This window comes from Haliotis cracherodii, unplaced genomic scaffold, assembly GCF_022045235.1.
Source record: "Haliotis cracherodii isolate W230 unplaced genomic scaffold, xgHalCrac1.p SCAF_4, whole genome shotgun sequence".
NCBI classification, from domain to species: Eukaryota; Metazoa; Mollusca; class Gastropoda; order Lepetellida; family Haliotidae; genus Haliotis; species Haliotis cracherodii.
In genome coordinates this window covers 3,067,076-3,092,179 of record NW_027266297.1, presented here as the reverse complement: position 1 = coordinate 3,092,179, position 25,104 = coordinate 3,067,076, and the positions used below count along the sequence as shown (strand labels likewise).

General features: G+C 38.7%; 1 protein-coding gene and 1 long non-coding RNA gene across 12 annotated transcripts in view; both read left to right on the top strand.

The window, feature by feature from the left end:
• LOC139478721 (3',5'-cyclic-AMP phosphodiesterase 4C-like) overlaps positions 1 to 25,104 on the top strand; it is a 392,248-nt gene that overhangs the window by 365,385 nt on the left and 1,759 nt on the right. For all 10 annotated transcript variants that reach the window (XM_071261316.1, XM_071261317.1, XM_071261315.1 and 7 more), the window contains 7 exons: positions 16,223 to 16,413; positions 18,205 to 18,303; positions 18,604 to 18,768; positions 20,833 to 20,932; positions 22,989 to 23,143; positions 24,030 to 24,152; positions 24,310 to 24,492. In XM_071261316.1, coding sequence (XP_071117417.1) covers positions 16,223 to 16,413; positions 18,205 to 18,303; positions 18,604 to 18,768; positions 20,833 to 20,932; positions 22,989 to 23,143; positions 24,030 to 24,152; positions 24,310 to 24,492 — 1,016 coding nt within the window. The remainder of the gene's footprint in view (positions 1 to 16,222; positions 16,414 to 18,204; positions 18,304 to 18,603; positions 18,769 to 20,832; positions 20,933 to 22,988; positions 23,144 to 24,029; positions 24,153 to 24,309; positions 24,493 to 25,104) is intronic.
• On the top strand, positions 5,544 to 6,756 carry LOC139478722 (uncharacterized). 2 transcript variants are annotated; one of them, XR_011654326.1, is made up of 3 exons: positions 5,544 to 5,559; positions 6,040 to 6,130; positions 6,634 to 6,756. It is a non-coding gene; the product is annotated as an uncharacterized lncRNA (long non-coding RNA). The 2 variants fall into 2 exon arrangements; XR_011654325.1 differs by lacking the exon at positions 5,544 to 5,559 and adding an exon at positions 5,744 to 5,813.

Below are 25,104 nucleotides of genomic sequence, written 5' to 3'. Positions count from 1 at the left end.
CGAGTCTGGACCAGACAATCCAGTCAATGACATCATAAGCATCAATCCACGCATTTGGGATACGATGACATCAACCAAGTCAGCGAGCCTGACCACCTGATCCCATTAGTCGCCTCTAATGACAAACATAAGTTGCTGAAGACATGTTCTAACCTCTCAAATTGTCTGGATAATGATATTCATGGATAAGCAAGTCATGTGTCATTTGTCACAACTCGCTACTCTTAAGCTTGCATAGTATGTGTTTTATTTCCAGTACTGCCATAAGCTATCCTTGACTATCTATGGTTAGTAAGTGAGTATGGTTTTACACTGCTTTTAGCAATATTTCAGCAGTATCACAGCAGGAGACACCAAAAATTGGTGTCACACGATGTACCCATGTGGGTAATTGAACCCGGTTTTCAGCATGATGAGTGAACGCTTTAACCACTTAGCTACCCTACAGCCCCTTGGTGAACCCAGGTTGAATCTAGTCAACCAAGGTTGCTAGAAATGTGGTAACCCTGGTTGACTCAGGTCACTCATATCTTGATAATCGAACACACGTTCTAATTGTCAGGAATCAGGGTTTGATGTGATGACTCCTTAATTACATATTGTGTTCAGCACTCCATATTAAGAAGGGTGTCCAGTCCAATAAGGTCTCACTGTACGAGGGGTTGTTACGGATGGGATTGTCTCCTGACAATCTCTGTGTGGAATTGGAAGCACAGAAGTCTTCCGAAGTTTTCATTGCACTGATTTAAGACTATTTTCCTTGATAAGAATAAAAGAAATATTTATTCCAAAAATATTTTTCACATATAGGGACATGAATACCTTAGAGTTTAATTTATATTTATCAGAATAACCTTGATTTACCTTTAAATCTATAAAATTAAATGATCCTGGCCCTAAGTTATTTTAATTTGTAAATAGGTTTGTTTTAGTGATAGGTAGATTTTATATACACATGAAGTAAGTCTATAATAATGGTAAAATTCATAATTTTCCAGTCTCTAATATCTTTGTCTAATATGAACAATCACTCAATGTATTTAACTAGGTATATCAAAACTGATGCTACAATCTTTACGTAAGTTTGACGTAATCACGTTATTTCCAGTGCAGTCATTACAAAGATTTCAGTCAGCTCTTAAGGATTTTGTGTTTCCTAACAGTGGGCTTTATTATGATTAACTGACAGTCAGAAGTCCCATATCCCGGTTTCCTGTTGTGACCAGTTGCTCATTCAGTCAGTCTGCCTGCCCATGTAGGAGAATCTTATTCCTGAAACAGGATGTGCTCATGGCCTATGTAGCCTGTCTCACAGTCCCTGAACCATATTGTTTTCCCTTCCGCTCGCCCTTACTGTAATGCTACAACCCTAAATGAAGCAAGTCTAGATCTTCCACAGACTGAATCTCCCATCTCACTGGGGCTGTTTTTCAAGTTAAATGTATTGGCTTCTTTCTTTCAAAACTAATTTTATAAGTAACTTAAGGCTAGGTACTCTGCATATGTGTATCGTTAGCTTGCTGAACGTCACAACATAAAATTCAGTTCAAGTTGGGTTTGGGGGGTTATTTTGCAGATGACTCTATGAATATTTAAATATTTTACACACAACTATAATATGACCTAAATTTTGTGCTTTTGATTGAAGTTATTTGTGTTTCATTAAATGTTACTCTTTTTTATTTTAAATGCTCCTTCAACTGAGGTTTGAAAAACAAAAACTACAAGTACCTGATGAGTAATTGATATTTCATGTAGATAACAGCCCTTACAAAAAAAAAACCCAGAAAAGATGTACCCGAGACCGCCCCGAGACCGTCCCGATGCATCTTTTGTGGGATTTTAGCCAATTTTTATGGTCTCGGCTAGCCGAGACTTTGCGGAGACCCATCGAAGACTATTCTGGGGAATAATCAAGTGCTTCCCCACAAAGGCATTAACCTACTGATGACGTTTCTAGTGCATCTCCACTAGCAGGGGATGTCTTAGGAGATCTCTTAAGATGTCTCCGATACGTCTTCGCTAGCGAAGACCTTCAAAACAACTTTGCAAAGACTATTCGGAGACTTCCTCAGAAGGGCCATAAAGTAGCTGAAGGTTTGCAAAGATGTATCAGTGCATCCTCGCTAGCGAAGACCCCATAAAGACTTTGTGAGGACTATTCGGAGACTTCCTCATAAGGCAATAAAATAGCTGACTGTTTGCAAGGATGTATTGAGTGCATTCTCACTAACGAAGACCCCACAAAAACATTTGTGGGGACTTTTCGGAGACTTCTTTACAAATAAACAAAATTGAAAAGATACTGTGGAGTCTTCTTTGCTTGTGGAAATCTTCGAAAGAACTTTGCAAAGACTATTCAGAGACTTCCTCACAAGGCAACTTGATAACCGGTTTGCAATGATGATGTGAATACATCCTCACTAGCCAAAACTATATTGTAAGTATATATCTTTCAAAGACTTCCTTTCAATTGATACAGATCAATACATTGAGCTTTAGTCAAGATCTCGGAAAACTAGGCCCCTTGCTTGGAAGAGATGACATGATCATTATTATTTATTTTGATTTTTCTTTAAGGATAATACTAAAGCTCTTTATCTAAAACATTCACATGCAATGAATTAGAAATCCTATATATGTCAGCAAGGACATTAATAATTAAATACCCAACACAATTAATGCTCCGAGGTATATTTCTATTAAATACAGTTAAAACAAATGCAGGAATTATCAGTATGCAATAATCAGAAAAAAAGAAAGAAATGTACAATATATTCATAAATTCCAATCAGAAAGTAACAGTGTCCGTGTTCCATATAACAGTCTCCTCAGAAAAAGGTATATAAGAAAAGGCAACATAAAGTAATATTACTTGTAGACATAGTGGCTGATTTGTGGCTCAAGATATACATAACAGGGATCGAAATTAAATTTATTTCAAGTTTGCCAATGGGCACAATTATGCCAAATTAAGAGTGCCATTACATTTTTAGGGGTGCCAGGAAATACATGATTGGCTGTTTTAATGGTTATAATCATAATTCAAATACAAGTCAAGTGACTGTCAAAGTGTTTATTCAAGTTAAATTATACTTAGAATGAATGATCAATCAGAAAATTCAAACACATCACTTAAGTTACTCATTGTCTTTGCACCTTAGTAAGTACTGCAATACCAGTTATAATAGTCTCAGGATTTATGAGCTTCTGTTCACAACTGGTATATTTTAATTGTAGCTGTTCTGTGTCCATTGGGTGTGGTCCCTCTTCACCCCACCACCCCCCACCAATGAAAGTTATGTTTATCACATTATTTAAATGATGCATTTACAACTAAATTAAGTGTGTTGTAAATAAAAATAATCCAAGCTAACACATTCATAACGTCCAGAATAAGGACAGGGGAAACAACAATTTGACGATTTTCAGAACTTAGATCTACCAAAGACGTATATATACGTCCGTGGATCTACCTATTTATTGTTGTTGTTGTTTTTCATATTTATTGTATACGTAGATATAGACTCTAATCGGAAAATTATTTTCAAAAGAATTATTAATAATATCTGTCATCATTTTCCCGATGACAGTGGCTGTCCGATCTGTAGCATGAAGAAATATCTCCGTTTTCGAAGCTTCACATGAATAACACGTACCATGTGACACACCATTATCTTCAACGTTTATTTTGTCATCTACACGATAGTCAACTCGCCTTGAGTATTTACATTACTATAACATGCTATTTTATTGGTTTCTGGTGACGCTTTCTTGCCGAAATCTGCTATAAGATTCGTGATTGGTCAAATTGAGCACGTGACCTTATACAACCAATTACAGCAACGGCACTCGTGTATATCAGACTTCGACGAAAGGTTTTTGTTAAATCGTGTTGTTCTGAACGTTTTAAGCAGGAAATCGCGATCTATTTTAAAAATATGAAACTTCGTGGATGTATCGTGCCAGGTTACGAGCTGAGACAAAGATTTTTCTTGCATATATTTGGCATTAAACATTGTGGAGAAATCGAGGCGATAAAACTATTAAAAGCCGCGATGCCATTTGACTCGCATCACACGCGATCGCACGAAAAGATGGAAATGATAACTTATATCTAAGTTTGACAACTTTTAGACAGATAAATAATTTTGTTGATTTCATTTATTACTTTGTAAAATATAATCTAAAGATTTGATTGACACGTTTTCATTTTGCTCTTTGACTTGTTCGATGTGGACCCATTGTCAAAGTGTGTGTCGGAGAATTCTATTTTCAATAACATTGCGGGAAATAGATCTAGTGAATAATATTTTAATCTATCGATAAAAAATAATAATTTGAAAGAGAAGCAAAAACTGAAAAAGAAAGTCACCAAACCTTCATCGAGATAGAATCTACGCCGACTCTGAGTTCAGCAAGGATGACAACGTATGTTCCTGAACAAACGGTAGGTACACTTTAGATCTGTTTGTGTTACATAAATGTATTTTTAAAATATAGCCCTCTATATTGTCTCCATAACAATTATGTTAAATAATCCACCGAAACGACCCCCGATCCAAACCAATTCTCACTTAGATATTGAACTTAGTTTTAGCATTCGCTGAAAGAGAAATCTTTTTTCAAGCTCAATTTATAAATCGTAAATTTATGTTCTAATTTGGAACCTCAAACTGATCTAATTTGGGACTATTTATGAAAAATAATAGGCGCAGATGTAATTTTGTAATATTGCGCAGGCCTTTCAGATTTTATGTTTCGATCACATCGTGGTTCTCCGTAATTTATACGGAGAGCACCGATGTGGGACTGAGATAAAAAAGTATTTCTTCAAAACAAATTATGTATCTGGTCACTGAAATGTGAAATATGATCGCAGACTGTAGTTATAAGTTTATAAAATTATTGAATTAATAGAAAACAAATTATATATTTGTATTATGTTAAACTCTATTTATCTTAAGTTGTATTTGAAATTAAAACTTAGTTTTTTTTACAAACAAATGTCCATTGTTGTATGGTAATTAGTACGGAAATGGCCGCCATTTTGTAACCTGCTGTTTTATAACGAGGATGTTGGTTGATATTTTTTTAAGAACTCGTAAGTAAGGGAAACTCATGTTTTGTAACGTTTGTTTGAAATAGATATATGTTCCCAGTAAATGTTGTGGACTTATCGTTTTCCCCGTCGACATGCTCCATCGCCATCGCGGTATAGATCCTGAATTACGTTTTGGACTGGCACCAGGTTGTTGAAATTTTGGCAAAGTTGCCTGTGTGAACTTTGTTTTGTGACCAACAATACCCGTCTTTTAGTTTTAGGTTATTAATGAATGCAACTTGATTTTACAGCCCCCTTCCTTGTGGTGATTTTTGAAGACAAAAAAGGAACGATACTTCATAGGAAGACGTGAACTCCTGCTGATGTGCCTGTTTCATGAGAAGGGATCAAGGAAAAGAAGCCAGTTGCTGCCTGGTGGCCAGCAACTTGGTGTTTTTAGCATGCTACCGACACCGATGTGGTACGCGAAGGTCAGTATCTTTGTTAAGTGTCAGGTAAATTTCATTTCAGGTTAATGGAACTGTAACTAAATAAGTTATGAAACTAAAGGTTTAATTTTTATAATTTAATATCAGAATCATAGTGAGGAATCAATAGGTTTTACAATCTAAATATCCTTCCTGTGTTTAACTTTTGAGCCAATATGAGTACTTGTAAATGTCAAAACCATTTTTTACATTTTTCTAGAACACAATGACATTTGAATGTGTAATGCTTTGGTCAACTTACATGGACATATCAATATTAAGTTAATATCTAATCACAAGATGTTAACTAATTGACATCATTTAAAATCTAGTTTTGGTACAAGTGGTAAGTTTTGTAACTTTCAAGTCATCATACATTTGGACTGGAACCATTTCACCTGAGTGCAATTTTAATGCTCTTATCTTGTTTGCAATTTATTTTTACTGTATCATGAATTATGAAGCTTTGATTTATCATCCAGTGTAACATGTTATTTTTTTCATCAGTTCTGAAACCGGCAAAGAAAAAACAACTGGAACTTTGTGGTGAGCAAGAAGATCTGCACGCTTAGGAATGCCTTCAAGTGAATGAGCCATGGTTTGTTTCTTTGACCATAACATCAGTAATTTTGTAGCCCCCAAAAAGTAATTTTTGTAATAGTTTTTAATGAGTCTCCTTGACGTCTGGGGGCGGTCGGGTAGCTTAGTGGTTAAAGCGTTCGCTCGTCACGCCGAAGACCCGGGTTCGATTCCCGACATGGGTACAATGTGTGAAGCTCACATCTGGTGTCCCCCGCCATGATATTGCTGGAATATTGCTAAAAGCTGCGTAAAACCATACTCACTCACTCACTCCATGACGTCTGACATAAAGTAATTAGTTTATGGCACTGATTGGGGCTGTCCGGTAGCCTAGTGGTTAAAGATGGTTCGTCACGCCAAAGACCCGGGTTCAATTCCCGACATGGGTACATTGTGTGAAGCCCATTTCTGGTGTACCCCGCCGTGATATTGCTGGAACATTGCGCAAAAGCGGCGTAAAACCATACTCTCTCACTCATTTATGTCACTGATATACAATAACATTTGATCCCATTTCAGCCTCTTGAAGGACAGCTTCCATGACGACCCCTGCCAGGACGAGGATGACTTCCACTTTCATATGATGACTTCCACTTTCATATGATGACTTCCACTTTCATATGATGGCTACCATATAATGATATCTTCTGTTGATGATGTCCGCCTCTGGCTACTGGTTATTGCTGTTATTACTCCAAATAAAGAGAATACTATACAACTTCGTTATCTCATTTTTGACAGTACAGGTTTGGCAAGGATGTTTCACAGACACTTCTGGGATGCTGTTGAAAGACTAGATTATGATGTAAGCACATCTTTTGTATTACTGAAAATGATGGAAAGGTAAAATGTCTCTGAAACATCTTTGTTATGGAGACTTCCTTAGAACTTTGCCGGGATGGTTTAAAGCATGTTAAATTACCCATGACAGGTTTGTGAAGACACTTCAGAGACTTCCTTGCAAGTGTTGTGGGGATGCTTCAGAAGCATCTTTGATTGCATAACACAAGTTTGTGGGGACTTACCAGGGACTTCCTCAGAAGGTTTCCCGGGATGGTTCAAAGCATATTTAATTACCCCTGATAGGTTTGCAAAGATGCTTCGGAGACTTCCTTGCAAGTTTTGCTGGGATGCTTCAGAAACATCTTTGATTACCTAATAATAGTTTGTGGAGACTATTCGGGGACTATTCGGGGACTTCCTAAGAAGGTTTCCCGGGATGGTTCAAAGCATATTTAATTACCCCTGATAGGTTTGCGAAGATGCTTCGGAGACTTCCTTGCAAGTTTTGCTGGGATGCTTCAGAAACATCTTTGATTACCTAATAATAGTTTGTGGAGACTATTCGGGGACTTTCTTAGAAGGTTTCCCGGGATGGTTCAAAGCATATTTAATTACCCCTGATAGGTTTGCGAAGATGCTTCGGAGACTTCCTTGCAAGTGTTGTGGGGATGCATTAGAAACATCTTTGATTATGTCACACACGTTTGTGGAGAATAATCAGGGACTTCCTAAGTGGGTTTGCCGAGATGGTTCAAAGCATATTTAATTAGCCATATAAGGTTAATTCTGAGGAAGTATCGGAGACTACTTCAGTAGGTACTGTGAGGAAGTCTTGGATACTTCTCAGCAAGCTGCAAGTTGGAGTAGTTTGCCGAGATGGTGTGGAGACATTTGCCGGGAATATCTAGAGACTTCCTTAAGACCCTGTGGAGAAGGTAAAAATGTGCCTTGCGGGGAATGATTAAGGCGGTCTCGGATGCATCTTTTCTGGCCTTTTTTTTTTGTAAGGGAGGATGCTGGCATTAAATAATAATATTTTTTTTTAAATTCGTGGGAGGGGTGTTTGAAATTGGCAGCTGGTCAGTTCTGAGCTGTGATATGGTTGTTTGTGTTTTGTGTTTTGCATCGTGGCTGAATCAGTTTGTGAATCAAGAAGTAGACTGAATCGGCCCTACTATTTCCTAGTTTCATATTTCATAGCATTTGATCCTGGGCATATTGATGGAATATGTTGTCATTTATTTCATATTTATGAGTTATAGTTATTATAGTATAGTTATTATAGTTATATGTCAAGAAAATAGTTATTATAGTTATATGTCAAGAAAATACTATAATTTCAATTTGAAATTACATATATGCAGGGCTGTTTATTGAAAACATTTTTCTGTATTTAGTGGTAATAAGTTAATGACTATAATATTAATGTATTTGTTTATATAGCTTAATCAAACTTATTACCCATACGGTCAGAATTATTTTTATAAAAATTGTATGTGCTCTTGTGCGAAAATCACTTGACACCCACCAGTGTATTGTTGGCGCCATCTGGACGGCATAGTTGACAGCGTTCTAATGATGTTGTGACGTAAGGCCTGAATGACGTCACACTAGGGCTGGCGTCAATCGACAATTGTGGTTTTCTAAAATTGCGGTAATGATCAGTAAATTTTTGAATGGGCGTTGAAAAGGATTAAGAAATAATGGGCAAGAAGGAAATTATTACACTCTAATGTGTGTCACTCGGATTTTATGAAACTCGTGTAAGAATTTGTGTATTACTCTCTCGTAAAATACAAGGATTCTGATGCTTGTTTTGTAAAATCAATATGACAAACATGCTGGTATAAGGATCTCTATTTAATTTGTTATAAAAAAATTTAAAGAAAGGGATTAATGTTAAAGAAAATATTGATACATTTGTAAAGTCTGGTTCGGGAGCGTATAGTATTTTATCTTATAGACTTAGCTAAAAAAAGACATTTCAGGTTTACTTGAAAAGATTGTTCAAGATAAGCATGGCCAAAATATTGATGTAGATATTTCGAGTGTTCGTATTGACAGCTTGGTTCTATTGATAGAACACCTTCAATACCCTACTGATTCCATCACACACTGAGCACTAGGATGAAGTGGGCTGACATGGACTCTCATCTCGGATAACATGTTCAATGAACAGCTGTGGTGCCGTGTGTTGTCGGGGGTGGGATCAAGCAGGATGGGGGTTGGGGTCGTACTTCCTACGCTGTGTTTTGAGGGTAGGGTCCAGATGGTCATTATAATGTTTCCAGCATCAGCAGTTGCCATGTATCACACTTCAGCTGTTCCCTGCATCACATATACCCCCCCCCCCCCCCCCCCCCCCCCCTCCCGTAAGCGCCTCACGTGGAGACGTGCTCTCCTAGTTTTGGACTTTTGAGTGTGTGGATGTAGTTCAAGTTGTTGTTGTTGAAGTGAACTACTTCGCTGTTATCTAAACACATCCTATCCCAATTATGTTTTTAATATTTGAAGTTTATAATGTCTTTCAGTTTTTGTGCCATTATTTGTGATTATGAATGGTGATAAAGTCAACGTGTTTTGAGGATCAGTTATTAGATTTTGAACAGCACTGAAGCTTGAGTGAAAGTGCATTTGGTCAGGATTGAGTTGATGAAGAAATATGGGTTAATGGGTAGCTTGGCAGTTGTGGAGGATATAATTACAGACAGCTGCATCAGGAAAATTAAAACTCAGCTGGTTCATTTTTTATCCTCCATGTACAGTATCCTTCATAAGTAAAAGACTTACTTGCTTTCAAGAGAGGTAAGATTACAAGTGGCATTTCAAGCGGAAGGACCTGGAATATGAAGTGCAGGATTGTCCAAATATCACAATTTCAAAGTTTGTTGATTTTTTTACTCCAGATTAAATGTCTGCCGGAAGTTGATGCAACTGGTGCTGCAGACTTGGGGGCACTCACAGGTCACAGCTGTGTCTGTACTGGAGTTCAACGTCACAGATCTGTGAGGGGACAACCATTTGTCACAGATCTGTGAGGGGACAACCATTGATCACAGATCTGTGAGAGGACAACCATTTATCACAGATCCCTGAGGAGACAACCATTTATCACAGATCTGCAAGGGGACAACCATTTATCACAGATCTGTGAGGGGACAACCATTGATCACAGATCTGTGAGTGAACAACCATTTATCACAGATCTGTGAGAGGACAACCATTTATCACAGATCTGTGAAATGACAACCATTTATAACAGATCTGTGAGGGGACAACCATTTATAACAGATCTGTGAGGAGACAACCATTTATCACAGATCTGTGAAATGACAACCATTTATAACAGATCAGTGAGGGGACAACCATTTATCACAGATCTGTGAGGGAACAACCATTTATCACAGATCTGTGAGAGGACAACCATTTATCACAGATCTGTGAGGAGACAACCATTGATCACAGATCCCTGAGGAGACAACCATTGATCACAGATCCCTGAGGAGACAACCATTTATCACAGATCTGTGAGAGGACAACCATTTATCACAGATCTGCAAGGGGACAACCATTTATAACAGATCTGTGAGAGGACAACCATTTATCACAGATCTGTGAAATGACAACCATTTAACACAGATCTGTGAGAGGACAACCATTTGTCACTGATCTGTGAGAGGACAACCATTTATCACAGATCTGTGAGAGGACAACCATTTATCACAGATCTGTGAGAGGACAACCATTTATCACAGATCTGTGAGAGGACAACCGTTTATCACAGATCCCTGAGGAGAACCATTTATCACAGATCTGTGAGAGGACAACCATTTATCACAGATCTGTGAGAGGACAACCATTTATCACAGATCCGTGAGGAGACAACCATTTATCACAGATCTGTGAGAGGACAACCATTTATCACAGATCTGTGAGGGGACAATTATTTATCACAGATCTGTGAGGAGACTACCATTTATCAAAGATCCATGAGGGAACAACTATTGATCACAGATCTGTGAGGGAACAACCATTTATCACAGATCTGTGAGAGGACAACCATTTATCACAGATCTGTGAGAGGACAACCATTTGTCACAGATCTGTGAGAGGACAACCATTTATAACAGATCTGAGAGAGGACAACCATTTATAACAGATCTGTGAGAGGAAAACCATTTATCACAGATCCCTGAGGAGACAACCATTTATCACACATTTGTGAGAGGACAACCATTTATCACAGATCTGTGAGAAGACAACCATTTATCACAGATCCCTGAGGAGACAACCATTTATCACAGATCTGTGAGAGGACAACCATTTATCACAGATCTGTGAGAGGACAACCATTTATAACAGATCTGTGAAAGGACAACCATTTATCACAGATCCCTGAGGAGACAACCATTTATCACAGATCTGTGAGGAGACAACCATTTATCACAGATCTGTGAGAGGACAACCGTTTATCACAGATCCATGAGGTTACAACCATTTTACAGATCTGTGAGGGGACAACTATTTAGCACAGATCTGTTAGAAGACAACCATTTATCACAGATCCCTGAGGAGACAACCATTTATCACAGATCTGCAAGGGGACAACCATTTATCACAGATCCCTGAGGAGACAACCATTTATCACAGATCTGTGAGAGGACAACCATTTATCATAGATCCATGAGAGGACAACCATTTATCACAGATCTGTGAGGGGCCAACAATTTGATATGATGGGTTGGAAACAAGAAATAATGTATTCAAGAAATCCCCACCCCCCAGCCATTAAAAGTAAAGAATTGGAATATGCTGGATTTGCTAGATTCTCTGTTTGACAGTTCCTTTCAGAAAACAATTACACTGACTGAAACAAATCTCCCTGGCCTCCTTCCTCCTAACCTGATATTAAATAGTCAGTTCCTAAATCATTGTGAAGTATCTACATGTGACGCAAACAAGGAAATGTCTCCTGCCATTTGTGATGGTGTTTGGACATTAGTTGCCCATGCTGCATGCCATGTGCTTGACAGTGCACGGCGGGGGAAAAGTATGTACCTTCTTCCAAATAAGGACATATTGCATTGATGTTATTTTTTAATCATCATTTATCATCTCATCATAATATTACCTCTGAATAAGATGTCTACCTGCACAAGTATGCCAAGTATGAGTGGGTGGCTTTGATTCAGTAGTCCAGGTGTATCACAGTGTGGTATAGGGGAGGACAGCCCCAAGTAATGCAGATCTTGTAAAGTAAGACAGCTGGGTTTAGTTTAAATGAATGAATGAATGAATGAATGAATGAATGAATGAATGAATGAATGAATGAATGAATGAATGAATGAATGAATGAATGAATGATGTTTTACTTTTTTGATCAAGGTATAATTATTCAGCCTGAAGGGCAATAAAAGTGTGCAATGTGACGCATTGTGTCATTTAGAGTTGATAAGTAGACTAGGGTTACTGGTGTATTGATATTTGTACCAGGTGTTTGCTAGAGCTGGTCTGTCTCCCAGACACTAGAGAATGAACTCAAAATTGATTCCAACTCAAGTCTAGATTGCATCAGCTCTAAATTAAAAATGTTCTGGGCTCCATTTGGATTTTACTTTTTATTATGTACATATATAGTTTTAAATAAGATAACTATATATCTGGGACTAAATGTTAGTCTAAACCTGAGTGTGTATGTCCGATAAATCAATATTTGTCACGGTAGAACTACACTTCTGTATAACCATGGCACACAGCTAGTAATTCAGCTGCAGTATGTGCAGAGTAAGGAATAGCTTGCGTGTCACCACCTAGTCAATCAGTTGACCCAGTCCCGAGATGCCGCCTACACTGTAAGGGCTGTTGTCACTGCTAAATACTGGCTCGATTTCGCTATAAATCAGAGACGAAGCAAATTACTGCTCATAGCATCAAAACTGCTGCAAAATAATGCAACTGTTAGAGATGTGTATTATTGATGGATATAGTATTGCATTACCAGGATGGAAATACTTAAAATTTTGATTTTCAAATTCATGATTATAGTTCTTAGATATTTAACACGTTTCTCAATAGCTTGAGGTATTAAATAATAACAACATAACCAGATAATTAATTATAAAGGATATGCATTCATGCATACACTGGCCTAGTGGTATTGATATACTGATATACTGATATACCGGGCAATATGAGCTGTAGCAGGTGCAGGAGAGTTGAGGCACCTACAGCAAGCCAGCCGAGCCCAGCCAGGGCTGTGAACTAACGAGACAGTACAAGAGCTTGGTGACGTCAAAGGAAAACTCACAGGAGGAACTCATTAGTTGGTCACTCAAGCCAAGAAACTAACACAGGCCCAGGGTTGCTTCAGCCAATGAATGGCAGCCAGTATGCGGATGTCGGCCAATCAGAAGGCAGCTCTCGTAGTAGGGAAATACGGGAGATATGGTTAGCGTGGTATGTGTAAATGATTCAGTTTACTTTGAGCTTGTGTGTGACACAGAGGTTCATCCTCTAAGACCAATGTGTGTTGGATTTCTGGATATCTTGACGAAGGGTTACTGCCTGAAGGAAGATTTGAGGTTGTGAAAGCTGGTCCTGCACTGGAACAATATTCTTGGAATAATTTGATGCTGAGTTTTTGTAGTTGCGATATGCCTGTGTTGTGTTCTCTCTCGGTTGTGGACTCACCGTGTCGCGTTCCCTGCAACGGCAGTAACATAAACATGATCACGACGCCTCACTCCGACACAATTCTTCTCACAGTGTCATCGAGAAAGTGCTATGAATGTAAGTAACAAGATTCTTATGTCTAAAAATTATTTTGGTTAAAAACTTCTCACAGTGATGAATTTTTTCTCACAGTGTCATCGAGAAAGTGCTATGAATGTAGGTAACAAGATTCTTATGTCTAAAAATTATTTTGGTTAAAAACTTCTCACAGTGATGAAATTTTTCTCACACTGTCATGGAGAAAGTGCTATGAATGTAGGTAACAAGATTCTTGTCAAGTCTTTGAAAAGCATTTAGAAGTGATACACATAAGGAAGAGAATTTATGTATGTCAACTTCTATATTATGAGGAACACAACGTTTAGGATTCTTATGTAAAAAAATGGTTTGGGTAATAACAAACTTTTATTCTTAAGTGACAATATGCTTTGGATAATACCAACGTGGAAAATGTCAGAATATATTCTAGTAGGATATTTGTTTGGTATAAATCTGTTACATTGGGTATAATATTTAATACTTCTACCATTTCCTGCCTTGATGCATGTGAACCCAATGACACTCCAGTCGTTGAATCCCATCGAGTGTAGGGACAAGGGGGTCTAAGATAGACCACATCACAGAGAGATATTTACTACTGTAATACAGGGTCGTCCCACTCGCCCGGCCCTCTATAATACTTGTGGTCAAACGTGAGTAGCATATTGAGTGACTTCCCGGGTCTCCACGCCTGTGATAGTTGTGTTATCTGCTATAGATCACCGACCATTGACAGCAACATTTATCTGTCGTAGCTATCAATGACAGTTGTGTAAACAAGTGATTTGATACTCATCGGCTTTCATTCATCAAATGATATTAACACTTGTTATGTGGGCATAGATCACCAGCCATTCATGGTATTGTAATTTGGCATTAGGCATTGTAAACAAGCTTAATGGTCATGATTTGTTGTGCAGCAACTTGTGATCATAGTTGGTAGTGTTAACCACCTAGTGTCGCCTATTATGTGTTTCTGTTTTGGTTTGATCATGTAAACATGGGGCTAAACGTATAAACATGGTGCTAAACGTATAAACATGCGGCTAAACGGTGCCCAGTAGAGCTTTTCAGGGATTAACTGATAATATCATACCTCCGCACAGAGTCGCTAATGAACCTTCAGCGATATAAATGACTGATCTTGTTTTCTGTATGAATTGATTTGAGAATAAGGGATTGGGAGAAGTTTGTCTGTGTAACTATTATGTATACCTTGACTGATATTTAGTCCCAGAAATAAAGTTATCTTATTTAAAATATATATTTTTAATATATCTACAAAATAAAAATAATAAAATCCAACTGGAGCCCAGGAAAATCCTTAATTTCAGAGCTGAGGTAATCTAGACTTGCCAAATCATTCTAGACTTGTGTTGGACTCCTTTTTCAAGTTCATGAGGACCTGAAATTGTTCTATCATGAAGGTAAATTGAAGGGGAAAAGTTCCTTTATTGCTAAGTGGTGTTTATCTAATGATTCCGTTAGTTAATGCCTGGTCAAAGACGAAGGAGCCATGAATTGGTTCTCAGTTGGAACTTGTTCACCAAATAGTTGAGAGGATTTGGTGTGGGTGACGCGTGAACTGGACACCTTGGGGATGATTGCTGCTTCTCAGTTGAGCATCCCACAAGCTGAGCTACCTGCTGTGTTGAAGATCTGTCAAAATTGTCCTGAGGTTGCTATTAATATCAAGCTTAGGGTGGACACAGCACAGCAGGAGGCTTGTCCAGTGAGTGTCCCAGGATCATCTGCCCAAGACCTCCTCAGGACCTCCACGGGACCTGCTCACTGTGGGCACTGATTGGCTACCTGCATTACGCTCAGTTCAGGAATCCAACAGGGCACCTACTGAGACTGTGTACATAGCAAGGGCACCTGCTGCTTCAGTCCAGGTCCTGCAGGAGCACCTGAGGAGGCAGAATGAGACCATTAGGAGCTCCTGCTGTGCCAGTATAAACAGAAAGGCCACATGGAGGGAAACAGCGTACACAGGCGCCTCATGTTGAGATGGGACAACATGGGCCATGGAGGATATTGGCACCTAAAGCTTTTTGACCTGAATGAGCAGATCCCTGGAGGTTTTCATCACTGAATTCTGTCATAGATAACGTGAGGGATTATTATACCTGCTTAGTGTCCGGCACATTTTTACTATCAGTGGTCAGGTGTGAATTGCTCTGGTGAATAGAATCATCATGTTGGACAAGTGGTTTATTGTGATTGGAGGTGAGATTTGGGATTTGGGTCATATCTGCAGTTGTCTGGGAATACAATATTTTTTAGACTGGCTATTTTGAGATTTATTCATTTTCTTGCTAAACAGTTATTTTTTGTTTGAGATTCTCAGGAAATTACGTGAGTCACATGTTTTCATAACAATGTAAGCATGAAGCTAGAAGGGAATATGAAATTATGGGGAACAGGATTTCATTTCCAGAGAATGTTGCGGATGTTGTTTTCATATTACCTTGTGAAGTTTTGTTGACTAATTTTACCAGGAAGAATTATGATTTTTTGGTTCCGAGAGTTTAATGATCAATTCATATTTCAGACAAACAACAGGAAGTTGACATCCCAACCTTGAAAGTCGACACAGTGGAAACAGTCACCAAGGAGATCCCCGACAAAAATCGGCCTATGTCCCAGATACAAGGAGTTCGGAAACTTAAACATGCCAATAGCTTTACAGGAATTGTGCCAAAACACGGAGTAGATACACCTCATAAAGAAGAGCTAGGACGAGTAAGTTTTTTGTTATGGTTCATATAAAGAAAGTCTTTTTGCGAAAATCAAATCCATTTAATTTATTGTTTTACAGATTTCAGGATTCAACTTTGCTGAAATGAGGATTATTTGCCTGAGGTTTATTTTCATGATAAAATATAAAATGTCAATGCCAGAAAACGACCAGTTTCGATTGAAATACTTATGAAAGTTTGAAAAAAAATATTTATTTTTAATGAAATAGCATATTTAGTCATCTGTTTATGTTTAGAGTAAGATGTTCATAAAACAGAAATATAAATTAATTTTGCTCTAATTACGATATATACGTGAGATGAGACCAAAAGGCAAATGGTTCTATGTATTGTCTGTTTCTTTAGCTTATTTCAATTCTATATGTTCTATATGTTCTATATGTTCTATATGTTCTGTGTGTTCTGTGTGTTCTGTGTGTTCTGTGTGTTCTATGTGTTCTGTGTGTTCTGTGTGTTCTGTGTGTTCTGTGTGTTCTATATGTTCTGTGTGTTCTGTGTGTTCTGTGTGTTCTATGTGTTCTGTGTGTTCTGTGTGTTCTATATGTTCTATATGTTCTGTGTGTTCTGTGTGTTCTGTGTGTTCTGCATGTTTTATGTGTTTTATGTATTTTATGTGCTCTGCGTGTTTTATGTGTTCTGCGTGTTTTGCGTGTTTTATGTGTTTTGCGTGTTTTATGTGTTTTGTATGTTTTATGTGTTTTATGTGTTTTATGTATTTTATGTGCTCTGCGTGTTTTATGTGTTCTGCGTGTTTTGTGTGTTTTATGTGTTTTGTGTGTTTTATGTATTTTATGTGCTCTGTATGTTTTATGTGTTCTGCGTGTTTTGCGTGTTTTATGTGTTTTGTGTGTTTTATGTGTTTTGTGTGTTTTATGTGTTTTGTGTGTTTTATGTATTTTATGTGCTCTGTGTGTCCACGTGTTCTATGTGATGTGCGTGTTTTATATGTTCATAAGTTATGTTGTTCAGTGTAGAAACATTGACTGACAGAGCAAGTAAGGTTTAAATATGAATCAGGTCCTAAATGTGTTGAAACTGCTAAAGTGCTGTTGCTAGGCAGAGCTGTTGCTAGGCAGAGCTGTGAATGACAAGGAGTGTGGTCATCCATGAACTATGATGTCATTCACTTCTCTCGGGGAAGGAAGTGAACCCCTTGCAGCGAGCGGGAAGAACATGCACTGCTTGTATGTCACATTTTTAAGGAAACAAAATCTCCATTAACTGATAAATTCAGTTGATAAATATTTCTAGAAAGTAACATTACAATCTAAATTGTGAATACTCTGTGAATATTTTGTAAAATTGTTTAGAAGTTTTGAAGTGCATGTTTATGTCATATCTGCTTGTCACTATTTAGTGTTAAGTACTCCAATTGACTTGCTTGCACTGTTGGTCATATGCTTTTGAAGGTTACGTTATCGATTTAACAATATAGTCTGAGAAGCTTTTGTACAGCTTCCGACAGACTGTCAAGTTCAATATCACTAGCACAAGAACTATTAAGTGAGATATGTTAGCTGTAGAGTATTGGAAAGTGAGAATTGATATATTTGCAGCTGTGCAGATGAAGAATGTAAGAATATTTGATTGTGATGATTATTATGTTCATAATATTCTGCCGATGCTGCAATATGACAGCTGTTCCGCTGTCAATATTAAGCAGTGTTCACATGACCTTGAACGTTGGATCAATACAACTGCATTCATTGAGATAGATATTGGATGATGCATTGTTGAGCGAACTTGAACTAATTTACTTTTATTTCATTTTCAGTATTTGAATGACATTGACAAGTGGGGAGTTGATATTTTCAAAATTTCTGAATACTCAACCAACAAACCTCTTACCAGCATCACATACAGGATATTTCAGGTGGGAAACAGAGTGAGAATTTGTTACTAACAAATACAATGGTTTTAGTTTCTGTTTTGTTTTGAAGTAGTTTGATTGTGTAATTCACTAAACATATAAACTATGTATTCTATATGTCAAAATTATTTCATTTTGTGTGAAAACAGAAATAAACTTATTTAACATTTTCACTTTGAAAGGAAATTATACTTGTAACCATTGCCAAGATTTCCAATAACAAATATTCAAATATTTGTGTCTTTTGGAACGACTAACTTGTATATGTGTATCAAAGTTAATGCAGTGACTATTTTGTTCCAGGACAGAGATTTATTAAAAACATTCAAGATTCCTGCACATACTCTAGTCACATATTTGATGCACTTGGAAGAGCATTACCATCGAGAGACGCCCTATCACAACTCCATCCACGCCTCCGACGTCACGCAGTCCACGCACGTGCTCCTCAACGCACCTGCCCTTGAAGTAAGCATAACTAATACGGACAGGGGGAAGTCCATGTTAATGAATAGTGACCTAGCTATGATGCTTGGAGTAGGCTTGGCGATTCCTACCCATACAGAAATAAAAAATATAAATCTTTTCAATGATCCATGGAGGGAGAAAATCATTTGATCAAAAAATGCTGTAAAATAAAGATTCCCCTCAGCTTATTTCTATGTTGCCTGGTTCATTATTTGAAAAAAGTAGCTTAATATTTCTATGATGGTAAGGCTTTCAAAATATTTATATTTTGAAGAAAGTGAATTAAATAGGGATTGCTTTACATTTACTACAAGACATGAAATCATGTTCTTCATCTTCAAAGACTGAGCAGGAATCACAGGGACGTTAGCATCTCTCACACAATACTGATAATGGGAGGTCGAGGTAATAAATGCGTATATCAGTTTACAAATGTGGTTGTTTACTGACAACTACCGTATTCTTGTTCTGACGTAGGAGATTTTTCTATCTCCTTGAAAGTTATTGTAAACATATTGTTATGAATGACGGTCAGTAAACTCCCCATCCTTAGACTGTCTGGCTTATCCCCGTCTCCGTCTCCGTGAGACAGTGTACGTGAGACTGTCCCTGCTGTTATCATGGAAGTCCATTCATGCCTGTTCCACCCAACTGTTGCTCACAATTAGCACCAACAGATGTGATAAGGACTAGCGTATGTCCTCGTAACTAACCCCACCCACTCTCGCCGCCATCACGGCATCTGTGGAGGAGATTAGTGGGAGTGAGAGGGGCTAGGTTGACTTGGAGGGAGACAGTGGTACCTAAAGTGGTACCCCTGAGAGTGGGGGCATTATTTGTTGGGTGAGAGTGGGACACCGGTAGGGGTGAGAGTAGAAGGAGTGTCATGTGAAAGTAGGAGGGTCGGGTGAGAGTAGAAGGAGGGTCAGGTTTCCCGTCCCCTGTCTACCCCATGTTTGGTTTGCATCCAGAATGTTCTGTGGGTAGGATTACAGCACCAGTTTCGGTTCACGAACAAAGTGGAGTTTTTGGCATACCTCCTAAAAGATTGATTTTCCTACCTCCCCTGACTTCTGGTAAATTCACTACATAGTTTTTCTTTGATAACATAAGTTCTGAAACGCTCATCAGTCGTTTCTCATCCTCAAAGGAATTTGTAAATATAATGTTACAAAATGTACAGATTTACTGTTAGATTTTGCAGAGGTGTTTTTTTCATGTTTGCGGATGTGATTAGAATATTTTTGACATTCTAAGAAGTTATATGATTAAGATCTATCGACTAATGAATGGAATTTCAACCCCGAGCGTTCTTGTTTATCAGTAATGATGAAACGTACATCCCCTAACAGGTCATGAAAGGGGGGTCTGTGATCAGCAAAGGTTAAAGTATTCAGGCTGCTAGAGATAAGAGGGGAATGGTTCTAAGACTTGGCGTCAGCGTAGGCTTCCCAGAAATATATCTATGAGAGACGACAATATGGTGGACTGTTTCCAGGAATTTTGACAAAGGATTTGATGGTCGATAAGGATGTTGTCGCAAGAAGTAGAAGTATGGCGCTAGTTCTGAGAATGTTTACCATGTGATGAAATCATGTTTTTCTCAGATAAAGTAAAACGTTCTCTCATGTGTCAGTTGTTTGAAAACATTGTGAGGAAGTGTTTTGATGATGTAGATGGAACACTTTCTAGTGCACTTTACTACTGTTTGAGGCTTTGTCAATATGTATTCTAGATCAGATGTTTTCAATGGTTGCTAAGTAGGGATACAGCATGGCTTTATCAGGAACTACTAGTATTAAAGGACATATTAGTTTGACCAGGATATACTAGTAAGAATATATCAGGATATACTAGTATAATCTTTCAAGGTCATGAACATATCGATAGGACTTTTAGTGATATGCCTAAAATGGCCAGTTAAGTTCTAAAGCTCTGACTGTATGAGATGTCAGAGGTGGAAAATAAAAATTCAAAATCCAAACCATGTCAATTTGGTGGTATTTTGTAGTTGACTAATTTATTTTTGTTGTCTTGTGTTTAATGAAGTTGTTTTTGTTTCAGAATGTGTTCACAGATCTGGAGATTCTGTCAGCGATATATGCATGTGCCATTCATGACGTGGACCATCCAGGTGTGACCAACCAGTACTTAGTCAACACAAGTGAGTGCATCATCAACGTCCCCTCCTTCATCACGCCAGTCACGTGGACAATGTTCCCATCTGTAGCCATGTGGGCATCAGTCTGGATCAGGCGTATTGTGTACCAGAATCAGTCAGCAAGAATGTAGATGTACTAGTAGGGACATGTATCATGCGATACATTCTGGAATATATCAGATTTGATCAGGATATATCAGGAGAGATATACAAAGAGTTTATATGCCAGAAGGGATATAACCATCTGTATGAGTAGGAGTATGTCAGGATTTTATCAGGGTATATGAGTTGTTTGGTTGTTGATAAATGCCACGCTCACCAATATTCCAGCTATATGACAGTAATCTGTAAATAATGTCTGGACCAGACAATCCAGTGATTGATATGAGTATTGATCAATGCAGTTGGGATACGATGACATGCATCAACCAAGTCAGTGAGCCTGACCAATCCTGTTTGTCCAAGTCAGTGAGCCTGACCAATCCTGTTTGTCCAAGTCAGTGAGCCTGACCGATCCTGTTTGTTCAAGTCAGTGAGCCTGACCGATCCTGTTTGTCGTGTCATGCCTTTTACAACAAGCATGGGTTGCTAAAGACCAACTCTAACCAGATGTTAAGGGGTGGATATACCAGAAGGGATATATAAGGATATATCATGATGTCCTGGTAGGGATATACCAAAAGTGATATCATCATATATATATAAGTAGGGATATCTTGGGATGTAGTTGTATGGGAAAAGAGTAGAAATATGTGATTAGATATACACATACCAGTGCCCTTATTGTAAACGTGACAAAGTTGATATATTCCTGGAGAATTTGCCTTTTGGGGGTCAGTGTACGAGGTTTGGCGTGATGTGTCGGTGCATTGCAGCCTGTGGGTCGTGTACGTCATCATAAGCGTACCACCACTTAACCGACAGGAATAGCATCATACAACCAATCAAAGACCAGACGATACCAAATTTGCATAAATATATCCCACGATGTATACCCCAGAATGCTGGTTATGACGCAATTGCTGACATCTGGTAGTCTCATGCTCCAAGGTCATGAGAGCTGATATCGGCACAGCGCTGAAAGATTCTAAGAGAAACATTCCCCCAAGATTCCACATTTAGCTTGGGATGTGTTTGTTTTTGTTGCTGTTTAATACAAAGAGCTAACTATGCAAGTGTTTTGGCCCACTGCAGTGCTGGTGAGTCTCAGGCTTGGCAGTTGTGGGTCAGCTGGGATATATAGGCAGCATAGACCGACTTGACTGCTAGGGAATAAACTAGCTCCTACGTCTAATTTGTAAATCCTGGCTTGAGGTCTAAATAAACTGTTGCCAATCTGGACTGCTTTGATGATGCGGAAGCAACTCTGTAGGGGTCTGGTACTGACTGCTTGGATAATTCCCCCCAGAACATGGGGTAGACTTGGTTCATTCATCTCGATGATCTTGCTCCACTCATTCATAGGGGATGAGTGGCTGATGAACATATGGCCATTCAGGCTAGAGGTGGTCATATTGCATGGTAGATGATCAGCCCCATATGTGTAGCGGTATATCAAGTTGGACGTAGATCAGAATATGTTGAGGAAGTTAATTTGTAAAATAAAGTTTATGTATTGCTTATGTTGTGTATGGAGTGTTGGTGTCTCGTAACATAAATCAACCATTGTGGTCAATCCATGTTGTGTCCCTTCCAACTGCATCCTTCTCTCTCCATCCCAATGTACAGAGTGACCTGTACACCCAAACCCCACCCCACCCTACCCAACCCCACCTAACAAATACTGTGAGTGACCTATCCCCACAAACAGCGAGTGACCTATCCCCCACACAGCGAGTGACCTATACCCCCACACAGCGAGTGACCCCTCCCCCCACACTGTGAGTGGCCTGTGGCCTTGTGTCCCCCGACACAGCGAGTGACCCCTTCCCCCACGCAGTGAGTGACCTGTGGCCTTGTGTCCCCCCACACAGCGAGTGACCCCTCCCCCCACACAGTGAGTGACCTGTGGCCTTGTGTCCCCCCAAACAGTGAGTGACCTCTGGCCTTGTGTCCCCAGGTTCGGAGCTGGCCCTGATGTACAATGACGAGTCTGTGTTGGAGAACCACCATCTGGCCGTGGCGTTCAAACTCCTCCAGGAGGAGAACTGTGATATCTTTCTCAACCTCAACAAGAAACAGAGACAGACGCTGCGCAAGATGGTCATAGATATGGTGGGTACCTTACATCTATCAAGTTTGTGAAAGGCATTTAGAAGTGATACACCTAAGGAAGAGAATTGATGGACGTCAACTTCTTTATTATGAGGAACACGTTTCGGAGTATATACTTACTCCTTCAGTGCTAATTACCCCAGGCCTCCCCTTTGCCCATTGTCCATTGCCTATTGCCAATCAGCGATAAGTTTAGTGTTGGCTTCCATTCGTCCGTTGCTAATCGCCTGTCAGCGCCAATTATCTGTTGGCTTCCCTTGTTAAGTTTCCACCTTTGTTATCGTATTACTTTTGTTGTCCTTAAGGTACATATATATGTCCTCTGCCTCATAGCATTTATTCACCTGTGTAGGAGTAAGTATATTCCAAAACGTTGTGTTCCTCATAATAAAGAAGTTGACATCCATAAATTCTAAGTTCTATCACATCTATGGCCCCGAAAATACTTGTGTTTCAGGTTACCTGATCGATCCACTGTTTCACTTGTGAACCAAATCTTTTCAACCCAGCTGAAATATTATATTTAGCATTTGAACAAAATTTAGATGTTACCACACATTACCATTGCTGTAGGAATTTTTACATACAAAAGTGAGAAAGCCACCTGTGTTAAATATTTTGCAATAAATATTACATGGAACAAAAACGCCTTGCCAACCCTTATGTAAAACACAAGTGTTTTGTTTGGTCTTATGGCGGACAATTTGCACTGTCTAGTACCCCTTTTAGTATAAACTGGCATATTCCATCTGATAATAATAATTAAATACTGGCACAAGTATGATAAACAATTCTGCTCGATTATACAGAACAAGATTACTCCTTGATAAGATTGACCAGAGACATGTTTGATGTGTTGATGGTTATGAATGTTTGACCTCCTCAGGTGCTTGCGACAGACATGTCGAAACATATGAGTCTTCTGGCTGACCTGAAGACCATGGTAGAAACGAAGAAAGTTGCTGGCTCTGGAGTGCTGTTGCTGGACAACTATACCGATAGAATTCAGGTACGTTCATCATTGTCATCAATGCAGTCCTTGAATAAAAGAAATCCCTTTTGTCCCTTTGATTGAAATCAATCATGTTCGATGTACAGGAATGTAGTTTCTGTGTTAGGTTGGTTGTTTTACTTTGCCCTGACCTTGACCTTCCTTTGACCTTCAGGTTCTCCAGAACATGGTTCATTGTTCGGACCTCAGCAACCCAACGAAGCCCCTTGATATATACAAAAACTGGGTGGATCGCATTATGGACGAGTTTTTCAGACAGGGAGATCGTGAACGCGATCAAGGTCTTGATATTAGTCCGATGTGTGACCGACACACTGCAACTGTAGAGAAGACTCAGGTATGTATTGTGAGAAGTGAATACTTTGTGTTTCCAGTTATATTATCTGAACCAGTGACTGAAAGTATGAGCACCGGTCGATGCCATTTGGCACGATGCCTAAGCCACTCAGCCTAACCTCCTGGACCCTAATCAACAAAGCGATTGTAGCTCTGTGACTGTTGTCTATGTTAAAGTATTGGAGTTACGATCGTCTTTGTGCTACGATCGCTTTGTGGAATGGAGCCCTGAACATCCTTTGTCATGTCTCATGTACGGAAGCCTTTTAGGGCCATTTGTTTGTTTATTTTTTTCGTGAAATTTTAAGATTATGACTTGAAATTTCAACTTAGTATCTTGAAATTTCATAATGCTAACTTGAATTTTCAAGATGTTATTTTTAATTTCAAGATACATAACTTAAAATTTCAAGATAATAAGTTGAATTTTCAAGATATTAACTTGAAATTTCAACTTTATATCTTGAAAATTTGAAATTTCAAGACATAAAGAAAATAAAACAAATGGCCCTAAAAGGCTTCCTTACTCATGACTCCCGACTGGCTGCTACCAGTTACAGTAATGGTACAATTCAATGAACAGAGTACATGGTACAGCTAAAATAATACAGAG